Source organism: Lygodium microphyllum, chromosome 20 (assembly GCF_053477565.2).
Source record: "Lygodium microphyllum isolate KBCC chromosome 20, Lygodium_microphyllum_v1.1.10, whole genome shotgun sequence".
Classification (NCBI taxonomy): Eukaryota; Viridiplantae; Streptophyta; class Polypodiopsida; order Schizaeales; family Lygodiaceae; genus Lygodium; species Lygodium microphyllum.
Genome location: NC_141154.1, coordinates 63197754 through 63216862, shown reverse-complemented (window position 1 = coordinate 63216862; position 19109 = coordinate 63197754). Strand labels below are relative to the sequence as shown.

The following is a 19109-nucleotide window of genomic DNA, read 5'->3' as shown; positions in this document are numbered from 1 at the left end:
AAGGTGGTTCTCTATGAGCAGGACCAACAATATATCTAAAAAGTTGCGAATGAGCCATTGCCCAGTTGGTAGAGGTGGGTGTGTGAGTTCCAACGAGTTTGCAAGATCAAATTCTCCTAGCTGGTGTGAAGGGTCTCAAAAGCACTTGCCATCCTTTGAGATGGTGTTCGGGTGAAATCCCAATAAAATATATAGCCATTAAGCGAAAAAATGCATTACAAAAAAAATATATCTAAAAACTTGTTAATTCATCTACACGCGAATACGTGTGGGTTTTTAGTTCTATCTTGACTATCGTAAGTTCGAGTGTGACTACGTAAAACGCACTCTGCATTCGAATTCTTTTGCCCTATTCCAGCGAGGATCTGTGTGAGAGAGAGAGAGACACACGGGGAATGGCGCACAGGCTGCTGCGTGACGAAGAGGCAGACGGATGGGAACGCTCGGACTTCCCCATCATCTGCGAGTCCTGCCTCGGAGACAACCCCTACGTCCGCATGGTCAGTGCTCCTATCTCAATCCTTTCCATTTTGTGATCTGCAGCGCTTTTGGGATGATGAGCTATCGATCTTCTTCCACTGCAACGTTTTATGTCTTTTTGCATATGCAGACCAAGGCCGATTTCGATAAAGAGTGTAAGATATGCACCCGTCCATTCACTGTGTTCAGATGGCGGCCCGGGCGAGACGCTCGGTACAAGAAAACCGAGGTCTGCCAGACATGTAGCAAGTTGAAGAATGTGTGCCAGGTGTGCTTGTTAGACCTGGAATATGGTCTGCCAGTGCAAGTGCGCGACTCTGCTCTTGGGATTAGTACTAGCGATGCCATTCCGAAGAGTGATGTCAATCGTGAATATTTCGCGGAGGAGCATGATCGCAAGGTAAGAAATACCTTCGTGTACTTGCATCAAGCTGTTTAACTTGAGCTTAATATGGGCTTGAAGTGTTCAGAGTATCACCGGTTGGTCTGATGAGTGGTGTAAGAATTTGTTCTCTTGATCTCACTGCTTCTAAGGCAGGCTTTTTGTCATTTTAGAAGGAAAAATGTCCCACATTCAGAATTGATGTCTGAGCTGATTGCCCCATGGATGCTTTTACCATGTGCCATGGCTACAGAGCTTTATGCTGACTTGATCTGGGATTCAAACCGTAATATGACCCCTGTAACTGAAAGGCCTAGTTTAATTATTCTCACATGTGTGCTCCCATACAAACTCATGTGCATGCATGTGCAAAGTCAGAATCCATTCGGAGATACTCATCTCCTTTTTGTGTTTCTGCTGAATCTTAAGGAGTTTGGAAGTGGAAGACTGAGGAGCTGTTCTTGTGGGGGCTTTGTGAGGGGGTTTTCTAAGAAGGTTTTTATAGAATACTAGAAATCCCTTGATGCCACACTAGGGTTTTTCAAATTTTGTGAGATACAGGGGGGTTTTGCTAGAAACACCCAAAGAATGGTGACCCTTGAGAAAACCATTGCTCTTTCCTGTAATAGACCCCACACTGCCAGCTCCTAACGATTTCTTTTTTTTAAAATTGGAGGGAAACTGACTTACGATTTCTATTTTTTAATTGGAGGGGATTTTTGAAAACCTGTATGTGGCCTAAGGATTAATTTGAATACCGGTTTTCAGCCCAAGAACCATTTCGAGAACAGCTCCTGAGTTGTCATGTTAATTATATGGCAGAACTCCATACTAATTCAAGCTAAAATTATGTAATGGTTCAGGAAACTAAAATCATATGGTCATCAAGTGGTTAGGAATCTTCAAATTAATGATTACTTGACAATTTGTCAAATGTCAAGAAGACAAGATTGTGGGGATCATTTGCTGTCCAACCAGCAAGTCATGTATAGGTGTGGCTGAATCTTCTTGCATTCAGTGTATGACTGGCTGGTTTGGTCCTGTATGGTCTATAGAAGCTGGCTGCTACCATGTCTCCTTGATTGCATACTGATTTGTGCATTTGTCAATTACAGATTGTGTTCATCGTTGGGGTTCTCATGCTTACACACTTAGCATGACTTTTTCCAAAGCACAAGCTTGTCTGCTCTCCTCTTTGGACATCTACCAAGTATGGACTGCACACTCTTCAAGCAAGCTCCTAGGCTTTTAAATAGTGTATTGTACTTTCTCTGCATTTGTGGTTTGAAAGCATGACCACTAACAACTATATGCATAGATCTTTTGAAAGCTACATACAAGTACATAGTATCCTAAGCATGCTTCAACTTCTTGAGTATGACTGACATAGCCTTGTGATGTATTTTAATTGCTTCATTAAGCCCTTTGCAGTTGACACACTTGTGAAGAAATGCTATAAATGCAGAAAACACAAAGCCAATCGTACAACAAAGCACAAACTGATAACACAAAACACAGTTAGGATCAGGGTAACTCAGAGATAGTGAACACAATGAATAATGATTTGAATCGCTACTGAATCTACAGTGATCATGCAACAAAAACACTATGCAATGAATATTGAACCTCGAACTCTCATATCTTTGGGATCAAGGCAGAGAATAATGAGTTGAAGAATGTGTTGTACTTCGAATGGATCCTGAAACGCAGCAAGGTAGCTTCCATGTATCGAACTCTAGCACATGTAGCCATAGGAGACCGGAAGTGATGCAAACAGGAAGTAGGAGAGATAATATGCAACAAATGCAACAGATGGAGGAGAGAGAACGTCAAGGTGGCAGCCGCAGACAATAAATGCAGCTTGGGGAGGGGAGAGAATGTCAGTGGGTAGCCTCAGACTATAAATGTAACCTCCAAAAGGGTGTGTGCAGTTGGGCGATAGAAAAGATTAGTAAAACATGAGTATAGAGGAGTCATCAGCAATGAAAGAAGGAGATGGAGGTTGGAATTAGATGCCAGATGGTAGCAGATAGCAAAGGGAAGCTTTGACAGTGATGTTCTTTGTGAATAGGATGTGGGTAGTAGAGAGAGAGCTCTTGAAACTTGCAAAGACGAGATTTAGAGAGTGATGGGTTGCATGTCTATTTATAAAAATTTTGGGATACCCAAATTAGGGTTTGGCATGTGGGACACAATAACTCTCTAGGATTGTGTTTCTTTTTAAAATAATAAGATTTTTTCATTAATTAAGTGTGTTTTGGGGTTGTTAAAGTCAAGCGAATACATTTTTAGCTCAACACACTCTCTTAGGCCCATAACTGAGCCAAAAGAATTAAGTCCTTATGATTATTTTCTTTTATTCCAAGGACTTCCAATATCAATCCAAGGGTGCTTGTCGGCTGCCCAGGGGCCTACCAAGTCTTGCAAAGGTGGATGGAATCAACAATGGACTTTGTTTTTGGAGGTCTTTGTGTTAGTAGTTCACAAGAGTTAGCATTAAGTGACGGTTTCAAATGAGTGTTCATCACATTGAGTCACACTATCTTCATAAAATAAGCAAAACAATCCGATATTTATGAAGGAATCAACCACGGACTTTGTTTTTGAAGGGCTTTATGTTAGTAGTTCACAAGAGTTAGCATTAAGTAAATGTATAGTTTCAATATACCTGTGAAACTCATATTCAACGATATACATCTTACAGCGACCAGTACTCTGAGTAGTGACCTCATGAAAGACATTGTCGGCACAATAGCTTAGATGCATACTAAATACATTTGAGATCCACTACATATGAGAGTTGGCCACAATTGGCAGAGTGGAAGTGCTACTTCAATCTTGAGCATCGGACAATACTTTGGACCCTCGTTTTGCTGAACTTGATTGAGCCCAAAGTGAAGTTGGCTTTAACTAAAAGGCATCTAGGTAAAGCTGCAACAATTGAGGTTGGTCTACCAAGTCATCATCTTCCGTCCACTTTGCATCTATTGGTGAAACAATGCTGAAGTTTCTCTAAGAAGCATATGAAAACTTTACCTCTAATTGTACTCGTCTCAAACCTCCACTAGGTTGTATACCTTTCTTTCCCTTAAGCATTGCAATGCTTCATACGTTCATATTGTTGCGATTCCAACTTAACTAATATGCAACATTGCATCTAGTTGACCAGTCTCTCATGTGTATCTAACATGCTATGAGTGCTAGATACATTAGGCAACAATCTTATTTACATACTTTGGACCATTGCAATGTGACTATATGGAAATTTGCATATTATCGGCCATACCAAGGTACATTTTTCCATACACTGCATGCATTACTAGCCACATTTTTATTCATGACCAAGAGTATACGGAGCATTTGCATGACCCTTGTTAATACCACGAGTTCCAAATACAATGGGTTGTATATATGTGTTGCCAAACTTGCCACCTTGTGTCTCAATATTATGCCAACATTGCTATATGGAAATTTGCATATTATCGGCCATACCAAGGTACATTTTTCCATACACTGCATGCATAACTAGCCGCATTTTTATTCATGACCAAGAGTATATGGAGCATTTGCATGACCCTTGTTAATACCATGAGTTCCAAATACAATGGGTTGTATATATGTGTTGCCAAACTTACCACCTTGTGTCTCAGCATTATGCCAACATTGCTATATATGGGGTTATGGATATTACTAGCCATACTTGGATGCATTGGGCCTTGCACACCACGCATTGGTTGCTGCATATAATAAGTTGTGTCATATATTCCCATATGTAGTCCCTGATCCACCATAGCACGAAAACTAGCGCCACTATCAAAGTATCATGGCTGCCCCATCATTGCATGCATGCTCCGCTGTCCAAAAAGCATTGGATTGACAATTGCATATGCGTTAAGTGCTCCATTGGTATCATTTGCTTATACTCGCTATCCACGTTTGGAACATCATGCTGTTGTATTGGCAAGGGTTGAAAAAGCGCATAAACTAAGGATCATTTGCCAATTGCATAAATATTTTAGCTGTTGTTCTCAGTTGCTCTTTAAATTGGTCATCAAATTTCTCTTTCTCTTGTCGATCATTAGCTTCTAAAGTTCTAGAGGGATTCACATTTTGGTCTAAATTAACATTATCAGCTTGCTGTCCATGCTGCGTGCCTTGTCCAAGATCAAACATTGCATTTTTTTTATTTTCATGTGAATGTTTATATTGAGAGGCATCATCACTGCTCGATTGTATCTCATTGTATGAAGACATATTGCTGTAATTTCTCAAATTGAAAGCAAGAAATAGTACTAGCACAAAGCTTTGGTTTGCAATTAGGTGCCTTGGGCCCACCAAATCAAGGGATTGAGTGGTGTCCCAGCAACAACAGAACTATGAAACCAACCTTCCTCCTTAGATAGAGTGGTAAATATCTTGATTTAGCACTAATTACAGCAAGCATAAAATTCACATAGACTGAAAATGTACACTTTACCGCTTTAATCTTGGACATTGGACACCTTGTTGGCCCCAAATTTGGCACCCCTTGCGGTATTTCTTTATCTTATATTGCAAATGAAAGGAGTATAATTGAGACCCTTTGATCTTCTCCGCTAATCCAAGTGCCTCTTGTTATCAAAACTGACCAGCAAGCCTCCAAATCAAATTGCCCCTTGGTTTGCTTAGGGATTGGCCTTCACCCTACTCTTTGAAAGATAAATTCAGCCCCAAATTTGATTTTGGTTGGTTGGCCTCTTGAATCTCCTTGAAATTCCTCAATTTCAGTTGTTGGAATTCAAGCTTTAGGCTCTCAATTTTGAGCACGTATCTCAAGATGGCTTCAAAACCCTAATTTTTATTGTAAATTAGGGTTTACAGTAAAGATTGATTGAAATATCTTGCTTTGATGGCTTAAAGTGCTAGAAAATGTTGAGATAACTTGAGAGAAGGCTGGGGATAAGAAAATGCTGTAGAGAAAGGAATTTCAGAGTTTCATTGTGAGAAACATTGAAAAACTGCCATTGAGTGTGCAGGACATGTACAACTTCTTGTAGGGAGTAGCTGATTTACCCTTTTTTCGGGCTGCACAACACCAAAACACAGATTTTTTGTATTTCTAGGTCTACAAGAGTTATGAAGTACAAGAAGTCTATCTATTCTTCAGAAGACAGGCGTTATTAGCTGTTAGATTATCGGAATTAGCAAAATGAAGATAGAAGAGTAGAGGTTTGTCTCCGATAGGTCTCAAAGATCAAAGCGGCTTTTTTTCCTTGCTTCTCTACATGTATTCAACTTTTTCTCAATGAAGCATTCAAATCTTTGTAGAAAGACTCTCTCCTCAAGTCCAAGGATCTTAAGAAATCCTTAAAGTCATCATTGTATTCAGTTTTTCATTCAAATTTTGTGCAGAGTCTTTACTTCATTCTCTTCTTTCTTTGTAGTCTCTCTCTTCCCTTCTCTCTCCTTGTTTGTGTTTCCCTTCTCTTCTTTCTTTGTCTTTCTCTTCCCTTCTCTCTCCTTGTTTGTGTTTCCCTTCTATTGTGCATTGCCACAAAAATATACAGAAATAACTTCTTAATGATGAGTAGTCTAGTTTCCAAAGGAGGTCGTGGACATGTTCCTTCTGGTCACAACTAACATTGAGACCAAGGCTACCTTTGTTGGACGAACTCAACCAACAATGATACTTTTTTGGCCTTACATTGATAATGAATATCCAATATGCTAAGCCTGCCATACATTTTTTGGAGAGCATAATTTACTAGTAAATTAAGACCTTTCATGCCCGTCTTAGTTTTCTAGAAGGCCTCACTAGTTGTGGACATGAATGTATGAATATCAACTTTTTCCAAGGAAATAAGTGGCAAAAGAACTGAATATAAGCCTTTATAACAGACTAGGCTTTTCAAAGGTGAACACAACAACAAAGTAGAGAGATTCGAGTAGTTAATTTTTGCTTGCAGTTTTTGCTTAATCTAATCAATCATTGGCTTTAGAGATGTATTCCAAGCTAAAGGATAACCAAATGACAAACAATATAACTACTTAGGAGGAATATACAAACACCCATGTACCCATCCAAAACAAAAAAGCAATCCTTTGTTTCTTTTTCATGACTCCACTTGAAATCCAACAGGGACTTGTATGAATTCATACTGCATCAAAGCTCAGATAAGTAGTTGTAAAACTTTTCAAAGATTTGTAACTTGTGTTGAATATTATTTCAGGAGTTCTATGACTAGTCTTCAAGATTGCAACTCGGTTATGGACCATGGTGGCCTATTTGGTTACTAATTCTTGCCTTATTCAGAACAAATACTAACTCTAATGCTGCATCAAGTTAAAAAACTTATTGTTAAGTCTAATGCATTGCTTGAGTATAAGGTGTTCATGAACTATTTTTGTGCCTTCATCCTTGGCGCATATATTTTATCTTTAGCATATGCCCTTTAATAATTGAATATAAGCCAAAATAATATCTACTATATTCACAAGTGCAATAGTATGTGTATCTGTCCTATTTTGCCTCATGGTTTCCCATTAATTTCAGGCATTCCTCAATTTTTGTTTCTTCAGTTAGGGATTAACAGTGGAACAAGTCACTTGAAAAGTTTACTTGCTTTTGCAGGCAAGGGCTGGGCTAGATTACGAGTCTTCATATGGAAAAGCTCGCCCAAATGACACAATTCTCAAGCTTCAAAGGACAACTCCATACTACAAGAGGAATCGGGCACATATTTGTAGTTTTTATGTTCGTGGAGAGTGCACACGTGGAGCTGAATGTCCTTACAGACACGAAATGCCAATTACAGGAGAACTTTCACAGCAAAATATCAAGGACCGCTATTATGGGTATAATACTGCACTAATCATGTTTGATATTCACAAATGGCAAGTGGCTCTTTCATGTTACTGAATTGAACAGTACTGCTCTTTGCTTATTGATAGCCTTAGAGTGAAGTTTTACTCTTTTGAGCTGCAGACCTCCGGTTTTTCCCCGAACTTAGTCAAGGAAATGCCTAAAGGGTCAGAACTACTGAAGATTGTACTTGTATGTGAACAAAGTCTATGAGAGAGAGAGAGAGAGTGTGTGTTTATGTTATCTGACCAGACCCTCGGTGTATATTAATTGCTGTTTCATTATCCAGGGTTGATGTTTAATTGGATGCTGTTTTTTGCTAGTCCAGTCCGTTAACTACTGTGTTTTGACCACGTGAGTCTACCCAGGCTTGCTGCCATCATTTCTGCATCTCATCTGCCAAAAAATCCTGCATTTAAGCCAATTCAGTCTAGCCAGTGCCAATTGAGCATGCAACCACCTGTGTTTCAGTTTGTGGCCTCTACGTAGGTTTCCCACCCAGATTGACTGCCATCTTGGTTCACCTGCCTGCATTTTGCAGGAGGGCAGACTTCTATCCATAGCAATGTGTGTAAATGCAGAATCAGCTGCTCTCACATCAGATGCTGACCTGCTGTGCATTCTAAACTTTCGAGCCTGCATGTGTGCATTGCATAAACTTTTCATGATCATGTCACTGTCAAGTCTATAAGGCATTAATCCTTTTTGCATATAGGTTTGCTCACTGTGTGGGTTTGCCATAACCAATGAGCACTCATTTGGCAATTTCTAATGTATTGCTCCAGATATCTTCCAATTTGAAAGTAGAACAATTTAAGGTAGTTAAATAAGTGAATTTATCATAAGGATAGTAAAAAAAAAAAACAGTTGGGATAGTGCTTGAAGAGGCTTTGTTAATGTTTTGTGTCATCTTTGCCACAAGATTTGAGGTGGAAAGTTTGAAATATCAAAGGGCTTTGAAGCTTGCCTAGGACTTGAGATACAAAAGCAATACCTAGGTTCAGCCTATTGAGCATTAGGCATTAAAGCTACAGCACGTACAAGGAGGTTAAGTATTAATAAATCTCAATTATTAGCCCCCCTTTCCAATGGATATTTCAGTTCGATTAGGTCAAAGTAAATCTCAATTATTAGCCCCCCTTTCTGATGGATATCTCAGCTGGAGGTTGCTGTCCATCAGTTGGTGCCTGCATCCTGCCTTTCTCTATCAGCTGCCAATCAGCCCACAACCCTCCAAACCTTACATTTGCTGCCTATCGATAGTCTACCCATGCTGGTGGCTGATTCCAGCCATTGTCATTTGTCAGAGAAGCTGCTGCACATTGCATTCACTGCTGCCAGGTGGTTTACTGCTTGAGTTTGCTGCATTGGTGCTGACATCATCCACAGAGGCAGCATATTACTGTGTTTTGCAACTTGGAAGCTGTCATCTGTGAGTGTGCGCAGCGTAAAGGAAATACAAATAGAGAGACAAAGGAACAGAGAGAGACTGCAAGAAAAGAAGAAATAAATCTGCACCGAACAAGGAACAAATTCTGAATATAGAAAGAAGACTGATGAGTCCTTGCACACAGCCCACAATGCCAGTGAGGGAACTAGATTAGGCCGATGATTGTGGCAGCACTGGAGATGGAAGAAGATGATTGAGTTGGAGTGTGCACCTGCCAAGGAAGAAGAAAGATGATCTGCCAAGTGAGTAAAGAGGGGCTACTTATAGCCAACTATCCCCAAATTTGGCCAATCTGCACCTTGGGCCCTAAAAATGGACTAACCAGCATTTAATGCTGCTTACAACCAGCAATAAATGCTGGAAAAATGTTTGGGGACACGACAAAAATGCTAGTGTAGTTGGATATTGTTTGGTAGATGGAGACACCCCCAAAAATGCAAAAACTGCTCACGAAAAGTACACAAAAAGCCGACAAATGGAAAAAATGCATAGGAATATTCTTAGATGGCCACTTTAGAGTGAAATACCTCCTCCGTCAAAACAAGTGACATACTTGTTAGAGCTCCTAAAGTCCTCGGTTGATTCAAACTGAGGCTCATAGGTAGGAGATGACAAGGCATGACAATCATGACTGCTAATATCATCTACTTGTTCTAGTCACTTTTCTTAGCTGCTGCCCATTGTTTGAGCTTGTTGGGATAAAGGCCTGGTTCAATCTCCGTGTATAGTATACGCACTCAGTTTGCCTCTCCAGAACACCTCGCAATGTCTTCTGTGTTTCTGCAAGTTCCATCTCTAATGACCTTATCCATTCCAAAGATGCATCTAGCAAAGCTTCTTTGGGAGCATGTAGCTCTTGTGGTTTGTTTGGCAGAGTGACCACCTCTTCTAGCTTATCTAACCTCTTCTAGACAGCCAGAGAAACTTCTAGGTAAACTGAGGAATAGAAAGCATATGGAGCTTCTTGATAATCTGATGTCTCATCATAGAGAAAAATTCAGACTAATTTGGCAAAATCCCCAAATTAATTGAGATCACGACACGCAATGTCTGCAATTTCCGACTTCAAAATCACCAACAAGCATAAACAGAGTCAAATTTGGGAAAAGCCCCAAATTTCTGGCTCAATTCTGCACAGAATTGACAATTGTGCTTTCATGCGTCCCTTGGTTGGAGAAAAAAGTTTCAAAAAAAAGATTTTGAATAAAGTACTGGTTTTGATAAAAACAGAGAACCAGGATAACGAGTCCGTTGACCGGTATGTCAGGCGTGTCTAATGGACGTCAATCTGCGTCGCATAAGGCTAAAGCCGGCGGCATCTGTCAACCATCGCGACTAGTTTGTTAAAGCCTACTAGCACCTGTCAACCTTCGCGATTAGTCCGCCTGGTGACATCGACAGTCTGACCTACGACCCACCTGGAACAGTCGCCGCGTTTTGGACCTGGTTGCGTGTCCGTTGTGCAGTCGCTCTTTGGTCAGCCGTGTTGTTTATTGGCTTCACCTATCTCGCCAAGTTGTCACTTATCTCGTGTTGTAGTCGATTGTCTTTAATACGACCTCCTTGCAAGCTAGTTGTAGTGTCAGCTACCCTTGGTCTCGAGAAACGTGCAGGACCTTGAGCTCATATACTAGTTGTTGGGGAGCTCAGAGTGATGGAAGTTCAAGGAGTAAGTGTGAGAGTGTGATCGTTGGAGAGAGAGAGAGAGAGCAGAGTGAAGTACGATTCGATATGAGTGTACCAACAATATACTGGTACACAAAGAATAAAATGTATTTATACTTAGGGGATGTAAGTGTGCATTCATTTATACAATTTTTGACTTTGTGCAGAATTTGGTAAACTTTTGCATTTTTGCCTGTGTGATAGTTGATTCATGTACCAACAATAGAGATTTATTTCTGGTTGAGAAAAAATAGCAGTGTATTTTTGTTAGTTCAGCTTGTACTTCTGTAGTTTAGTGCATTTACTCTTGTGTTCGTGATAAAATGGTTGTAACTTCTTCTAGTTTAGACATCAAGAGTTTGATGGAAATTAAACGGTTTGATGGTCATGGCTTTGACCTTTGGAAAGACCGTATGCAAGGCATTTTGTTCCTAAAGGATTGTGAGGATGCTTTGCAGGAAGATAAATCTGCACTAATGTTTGATGTAAATTGGGCCAGAGTAAATAAAAAAGTTGTGGCTTATATAAAGATGGGTGTCACTGATGACATCTTGACAGATATTAAGGGTTTAGATACAGGTTATGCAATATGGGAGAAGCTGAAAACTACCTATAAGATCACCACACCTGTTAATCAGGTGCATTTAATGTGCAAGTTGGTGAATATGTGACGGGATGAGTCAAAGCCTATAGTTGAGCACTTGAGTGCATTTACAAGGATTCTAAATCAGCTCAAAGATGTAAATTTGGAGCGAAATGCAGTCCTTTGGGTAGAGAAGTGATGAAGGACAATAGTCGAGGGAGCGAAACATAGTATTATAAGGACATGTATTTTTGAAACCTCATTTAACATGTGGATTAATTTTTAATCACATGGTTAAATAAATGTTGCACATGTGAGGTGTAAGTGGAGTTAGAGTAAATTTACGAGCTTGGGACCCAAGGAAATCACATGTCAAAGGCAAAAATTATAAGTTATGCTGCACAGGTACTTGGTATCTGGTGCTAGTTGTTGGTCTAGGTCATTCATTTGGCCATAAGTGTTAGTTGGTGACACTAGGGAAGTGGCGTATAATGGTATCTAACACCAATATGATGGTCCAAGATGGTGTAGAGACACTTAGGAATGGAAGTTGCCTGGCCAATTTAATTATTGGCTAGTCAGATTATTTTTCAAGGCATCAAAATAATTATTAGATTAATTTTTAGTATTCAAAGATTGAAAATTAATATTTAATTATGGATAATGCTAGAAAAACCATTTGGGAAGGTTGCCACTTGTTAAAAATGTCCATGCAAGGTTGAAAAACGTCTTTAGAGGCTGGAGAAAGGCATTTTTAGTGTATTCAGTCTGTAAGAGAGTGGGAGGAGATGCTGCTGGTTTGATTTGCAGCCATTGGAGGACCTTCTGAGGCAGCTAGGGACAAGAGAAGACCAATCAATAGTAAATGGTAGCATCTATAGGTTGTTATTGAGACAGGGCAACAATAGTAAATGACTGATTTTCTTGAGTTCTTTGTATCTACAAGCTGTTGAGACAGGGCAGTAGCAGTAAATGACAAATTTTTTTCAATTCTTTGTGAAGAAAGTTTGAATTTTCTCTCTCCTCAGCATTCTCTCATCTCCCAATCTTTCTATAGCCTTGCTCCGAAGATTACAACATTGAGATGACTAGAGATTGAGAAATTTCAGATTTGTTTGCTGTAAATCCTAATTTGCAACAGAAATTAGGGTTTAGTAGTAGCCTCAGGAAGCGTGCCAGAAATTGGAAGCTCCAAGACTTGGATTCAACAAGGCTGAAAGTGTTTATAGCCTAGTCAAGTGGAGGGACCAGAAAATCATTGAATTTGGGGTATTTTTCATCTCCATCAAAGTGGGTGAAGGCCAATTGATTGTTCGAATCAAGGGGCAATTCAGATTGAAGACTTGCTGGTCATTTTGGATAGCAAGGGGAGTTGGAATGCCGAAAGGGATTGGGAGAATCCCATTGGATATCAACTTCTTCTTCAATTAAGTTAAATAAATATTGAAAGGGGTGCTAGTTTTTGGGCCAACAGGGTGTCCAATGTCCAAGATTATATGGTAAAGTGTGCATTTCAATTTTATGAATTTGTTAATTGCTGTAAATAGTGCTTAATCAGGTTATTTACCACCCTATCCGAGGAGGAAGATTGGTTATAAATAGTCCTTAGGGGATGCTAGGAAGAATCACAAGACTTGCAGACATAGAAACAGGGAACGGCCGTTCCGGCCTGTAGGAACGGCCTAATGCGTTCCAAACCCTCCAAGGAGGTGAAACGGCCAGGGAACGTTCCCTGCCGTTCCCCCTGCCGTTCCTTGTTTGGAACAGCCATTCCAGGCTTGTTGACTGAAAATTGACGTTTTTTCCCCTTTTTTTTTTTGCTTGGGTCACAGTCCTGTCCCCACATATTCACCCATCTCCATTGCCTAATGTGCACACACTAATCTCTCTCTCTCTCTCTCTCTCGGGTTGAAGATTCAAAGTGTCAAGACAACCCACAAGCTAATTAGGAGTCCATGCAAAGTTTAAATTTGATGCATTATCAACTCTTGCAAATCAAAATCAAATTTCAGCGATCCTCAATTCCAAGGTATTCATCCATTTATATTGTCTAATTTCAAGGAAAATTGGGATAATAGGTGCAATTCAAGGCGATTTGGAGCTATGGGGGTAATTGAGTCAATTTTGGGACATTTGGGTCAATTTCATGCATTGATGGGTATTGGGCAATTAGAGGGACATTCTTTGGGGCAATTTGGGTCATGGAGGGCATATTTGGGCCACTTAAGACATGTGCCGTTCCCCTGTTCCCGTTCCCCGACCTTGGACGTTCCCCCCGTTCCAGGGGGTCCCGTTCCCATTCCCCGTTCCCGTTCCCGTTCCCCGTTCTAGGTAACTATGCTTGCAGATGAAGGCAACAGTCTCCAAAAGGTATAGGTGAGCTGGGCAGCCATTGTAGGCAGCAAATGCAGGCTGCTGATGAAGGATGCTGACGATAGGCTGATCACGTGGCAGATTTGCAGCAAGCATGCTTGTTCTAGGGTTGTCATGTGATTGGAACCAATAGAAATGGGTCACCAGGTTGAGGCGTAGTCATTAGGGGTTGGACAGCCGATGGTGAGGAAAATATAGGTGGGCAGAAACCTTCAAATGGGGTGGCAGGCTGGGCAGCAGCTTTAGATGGTGTGGGTGGTAGCAAGCAACTTTGGGAGTATCCACCCAGGCCTTGGAAAGGCGAAGGAGATCAATAGTCAATGATAAGGGAGATTGGTTGAAGAATGAGGTGCTGAGTAATGAATGCCCTTGTGCTATTGATAGGCACATGAGTCATAGAAGTGTCTAGGATAGCACTCTGACTTTCTTAGGTGGTGCCTAAATACTAACAAATGATACAAATAAAGCTTTTTTGGGGGTGTAAATGGAAACCTAAATAGGAATTAATAAAGTTAAGAATTGGTTTCTCAAGAGTCTCCATATTCTCTTTTCACTTTGCGTTTCTTGTTCTTTTTTGTTAGTCATTCTCACATGGTATCATTCGCCCAAGTGGGATGTGGAAGTGACTATCTGTTCAGTGGTGAGCTGCTGTGTTTCCAGTCAAAAAGGGTCTCCCTTTGCTTTGTTTGATTAGAACCAGCCTTCAAAGGCTGCATTATTTGTCCCAGTTCTTTCTCACCCTTGCGTTTTGCACATAGTTGCCAAAGGTTTCTGAAATGGGAGGTATAAAACAGGTTTCATAAGTATCATAAAATGTTACAAAAAGGGTTTCATTTGAGATATAAAAAAATATGAAAGTTTCATATACATATATTATATGACTTATGTGATGTAGAAAACATAGATTGACACCATCCATTATTCTCTACAATGGAAATGAACATTCAAAATAGCATCAATATCTGCATGCATGATGGTCCACTATCCGTGCCCAACATCAACTTTAGCTATAAAAGGAGCCATCAATATATGCAGTCATCATGGATAAAAACTCAAAGCAAAACCTTGGCAATCAATGCCAATATCCATGTCAAGGTGTTGAGTAAATCTATGATAAACGATGATTACAAAAGTCAGAAGACATTTAGAGTATGGCATTTGTGAAAGTTTAAAATAGGTGTTCCATATGTTTACGAAATGCCCAGGTATGAAATGAGTTTCCTAATGTTATGAAATGGGTTTCTTGGCAACTATGGTTTTGCAGCAGGGCACCCTCTATTTGTTGCGTTTGGTCACCTACCATCCTGCCCCCTCTATGTTTATTACTGAGGTCATTTTTCTGGGGCCGTGCAGCAGCCATCTGGCAGTTATTTCAGGCTGACATAATCTTGGCAGCAGGTTTCAATCAGCAATAGCATATTTTCTTGTGTTTTTGCATGTACTTTTGGAGGATGTAGATGGTAGCCTAGGATTGCGAGGAACATCCAAGTGACAACCAAGACTGAAGACTGGTGTGCTGATTGTTGTGATCGTGAGAATCGTTGCAAAGATTGCTGAGATTGTGATGCGGATTGATAGTCAGACAGTGATTGGGCCAAGTCTTGACCATCTTCAAAGCATTCCGACCTTGTTTTCTCTTTCATAGCCATTAGTCTGGGATTGGCAATCCTAGCACCTTCCATTCAGGTGTGCGTCCTACTACTCTCCCGGCCTTTGAAAAGCTGGATGGGGCAAAAGAATCAATACCACATTTTTTGGCACTGCCCATCAGCCCAGGTGGTATGGAAGATTCAGGAAGAAAGTGATGGAGTGGATGAGAGAGGCGGCCTTTGATGCAAACCTCAAAATTAAGTTTGCCTTATTTGGAAACAAAGTAAGGATGGACAATGAAATTCTGAAAGTCTGGAATCTCATTGGAGTGTTGAGAGTTCAGTGGGCTAATAGGAATAAGGTAGTCATGGCCAAAAAGCCTAGAACCGTGACAAGCAGTATAGTAGGAACCATAGTAAGAGAGGTCATAGCTTTGCTAAGGAGACTGAAAAAGTCATGTCATTGTTCAAAGTCTGTTTTAAACTACTCAGGCAAGTGAGTGTTCTGTAAGGAGGAGAGTCTACTTTACTTGGGACTTTGTAGCATTAATTAGATGCAGTTGTACATATATCCGATAGAAATATCATTATTCACATTTGAAAAAAAGCAGCTGGATGGGACAAATTACTTAGGCCTGTTACACACAGGCCCAGATGGACAATTTGGGGTGCAAAATAGAGGGGTGTGGAGATGATGATGTCAACAAACGATTGATTTCCCACAACCTGCATGACAGACAGATCTGGGCGGGGGAGATTTCCTACCCAGGGGACCAGTGCATGGACAAGTCACAAGAGGACAAACCCCCTTTTCACTTTACTCTTTAAAAAACACAGAGAATCTGACAGTTCTTGAACCCCCGACCTAGCGGGTCCAAGTTCCAAGCTCTTACCAATCAGCCAACCACACATTTCTGAAACATTTATTGGTGCCCAATGTGTAAGGAAAGGCATGGACTGCTTTGAAACAGGGCAGGGGCTTTTTGCCAGGTGTGTAACCAGCCTTACTCTGGTTGTGCAAAGTCGAGTGTATCCAAGACACTTTTGACAAATGAAAATTCGTCATCTCTACCTGTCCAGAGATTCTGACAGCTTAAAATATTTTTAGGTCTTAAGTGTTGTGTTTTGACTACTTTCATTTTGGGTATATGAGAACTTGGACATGCAATAGGCATGCATTTCCAAGGATGCTGCATTCATATCAGTTTGATTAGTTCTTGTTTGTTCCATTTATTTCCTATTTTGCCCTAGATGTCGAAGATTATTCTCAAACGTTTTTAATAATGGATTCTGTGCAGAGTAAACGATCCTGTTGCGAATAAGCTCTTGAGAAAAGCTGGTGAAATGCCATCCCTGCAGCCTCCAGATGACGAAAACATTAGAACTTTGTATGTTGGAGGACTTGATGCAAGAGTGACAGAGGATGATTTGAAGGATCACTTTTATGCGTACGGTGAGATTGAGTCTATTAGAATGGTATCACAAAGAGCGTGTGCTTTTGTTTCGTACACTAATAGAGAAGGGGCAGAGAAAGCAGCTGAGAATCTAGCAAACAAACTTGTCATTAAAGGTCTAAGGCTAAAACTGATGTGGGGTAGGCCCCAAGTTCCAAGGTCAGAGCTGGAAAGCCAAGTTGGGCTTGAAGAGGCATCAAAGCAAAATGCTGGTCTTCTGACTGGAATGCTCCCAAGGTCCATAATTTCGCAGCAGCAGAATCTACAGCAAAGCTTTCCAGAACAGGCTGCTCTGAATTACTTCAACATTCCTGGTCCACCACTACCATCAGAGCGGCCTTTCTACCCATCGATGGATCCTCAAAGGATGGGATCGGTAGTGCCTTCTCAGGATCCAGGTAATACTGCTAGTCAAGGAGACCAGAATCAGACTGTCCAACATCCTCAACATATCCCTCCTGGTGCTCCAGCTTATACACATCCACAATTTTTGCCGCCAGTACCTGCAACACATTATCAACAGCAGCATCTTGGGCCTCCTTATCCCCACCCTTCTCAGTCGGGTTACCAGCAATATGTACATCAATACCCTACGCCGCTGCCACCACCTCCTGGCTATTATCAGCCACAATCATAGATCCTTTCCAGGTGGTGGTTGTTAAGTTGGCTGTTTGCTCTGGATGCCCTCAGATGCGATAAATTGATCCAGGAAGGTGCAGCGGTTTTGGGTTCATAATTGCTCAAGCTATAATGATGACCCTTTGTATTGCATGAGAGTACCAGAGTTTTCACGGAGTTACTCGTGGTGTTCAAGTTATCAAATTTAGAATGACTGGCTGGTTATTTGTATTACAGGTTCATTACCTTCTAGCACTGTGGAATGAAATTATTGATTATCACGATGAAAGTCATTTTAGTTGTAATTTTCTATGTGCAGGCTGAGAGTTGTTCTATACGAAATGCTTTTCTCGGTCCGACTCCTTCCTATACAATCTTTCTTGTAGCCATGGTCAGAAGGGAAGGAATGTATACATAGATGTCTACATGGTACCTATGATCTTTGTATCTTACACGAAACTCTTTTTAAGTTTTTTGCCAGTGGTATTAATGGTATAAGTGTCCCATTGTATGCGAGAGTCTGAGTAACATGCATTATGAATTTGATCAAGCATATGCACACAAAGTAACATAAGGGGAATTCAGATGAGAAGACTGAAATCTTGAGAAAAGGGGTGTAAGTTGACATGGCAATGATATGGCAACATTCTTTGGATTCCACTTTTAAAGGTGGATGGAAGTTTCTTCTGGCTTCACCCCCGGAGGAAGGGTGGAAGCTTGAAAAGCTGTCTTTAGCCAAAAAGGTAGTCATAGTCAATCTGTTTTGATTCATCTACTATTGCGTAAGAAAAAACTTGTTCTTTTTGCTGGCCATTGCGAAGCCATCCATAGTTTCTGAATTTGATCAAGCGGATCCACATAAAAAAGTAATTTTCATGTAGGTATTAGTCTAGTTATGAAATTTCTTATGACCAAAATTCATTGTTCTTGTCTATTGTTTAAAGGCATGGTTGTGACATGCATAAGTTTCCATTTGTTTTGCAAAAAAGGTGTCATGGCGTGTTGATTCCCAATAATATTAAAGTTTCTGTAAATGAGGAATATCTAATGACACATGTTGGAAGGGGGTTGGGTCTGTGTATGCCTTTCATAGTTTTGACAAGTTTCAGTAGGTTTCTTCATTCGAGGGATTTGTAGCACAGGCTTTAATTTTTGGGATGGTTCAATGCTAGTAGCAGGTTGCGTCCCTTCCACCACCACTTCCATAGTAATATGTATGTGATTCATATTTTTGTGTGATTAGGATTTTGACCCTTGCCTATTTGAGAGGTTTGAGCTTTTACATAGGATTTAGGTTTTTAATTGGTTCAGCTAAAGCAAGGCCTCTTTAACTTTTTCTCTTGGCTTATTCAACATTATATATTGACATGTAATGATTTTTCAAGCTTTGTTGGATATTTGTTTGATGCATAAGCTTTAATTTTTGGGATGGTTCATTGTTAGTAGGGGTGAGAGCAGGTTGGGTCCCTTCCACCACTACTTCCATAGTATATGATTAGGATTTTGACAATTGCATATCTAAAAGATTTGAGCTTTTGGATGGGATTTAAGTTTTTAATTGGTTTAGCTAGATCAAGGTCCCTTGACTTCTCTCTTGGCTTCTTCAACATTACATTGATCCTTGATGAATTTCTTCGTTAGATATTTGTGACATTTGGCAACTTTTAGGGGAAC

At 40.4% G+C, this 19109-nt stretch overlaps 1 protein-coding gene across 1 annotated transcript; it reads left to right on the top strand.

The window, feature by feature from the left end:
* The first annotated feature begins 303 nt into the window (after positions 1-303).
* Positions 304-17951, top strand: LOC148018952 (zinc finger CCCH domain-containing protein 40-like). The gene is made up of 4 exons (XM_087701451.1): positions 304-500; positions 611-880; positions 7473-7696; positions 16662-17951. The coding sequence occupies exons 1-4, from the start codon at positions 396-398 to the stop codon at positions 17452-17454; spliced, it is 1392 nt and encodes a 463-aa protein (XP_087557577.1). The 5' UTR covers positions 304-395; the 3' UTR covers positions 17455-17951.
* Positions 17952-19109: the final 1158 nt, after the last annotated feature.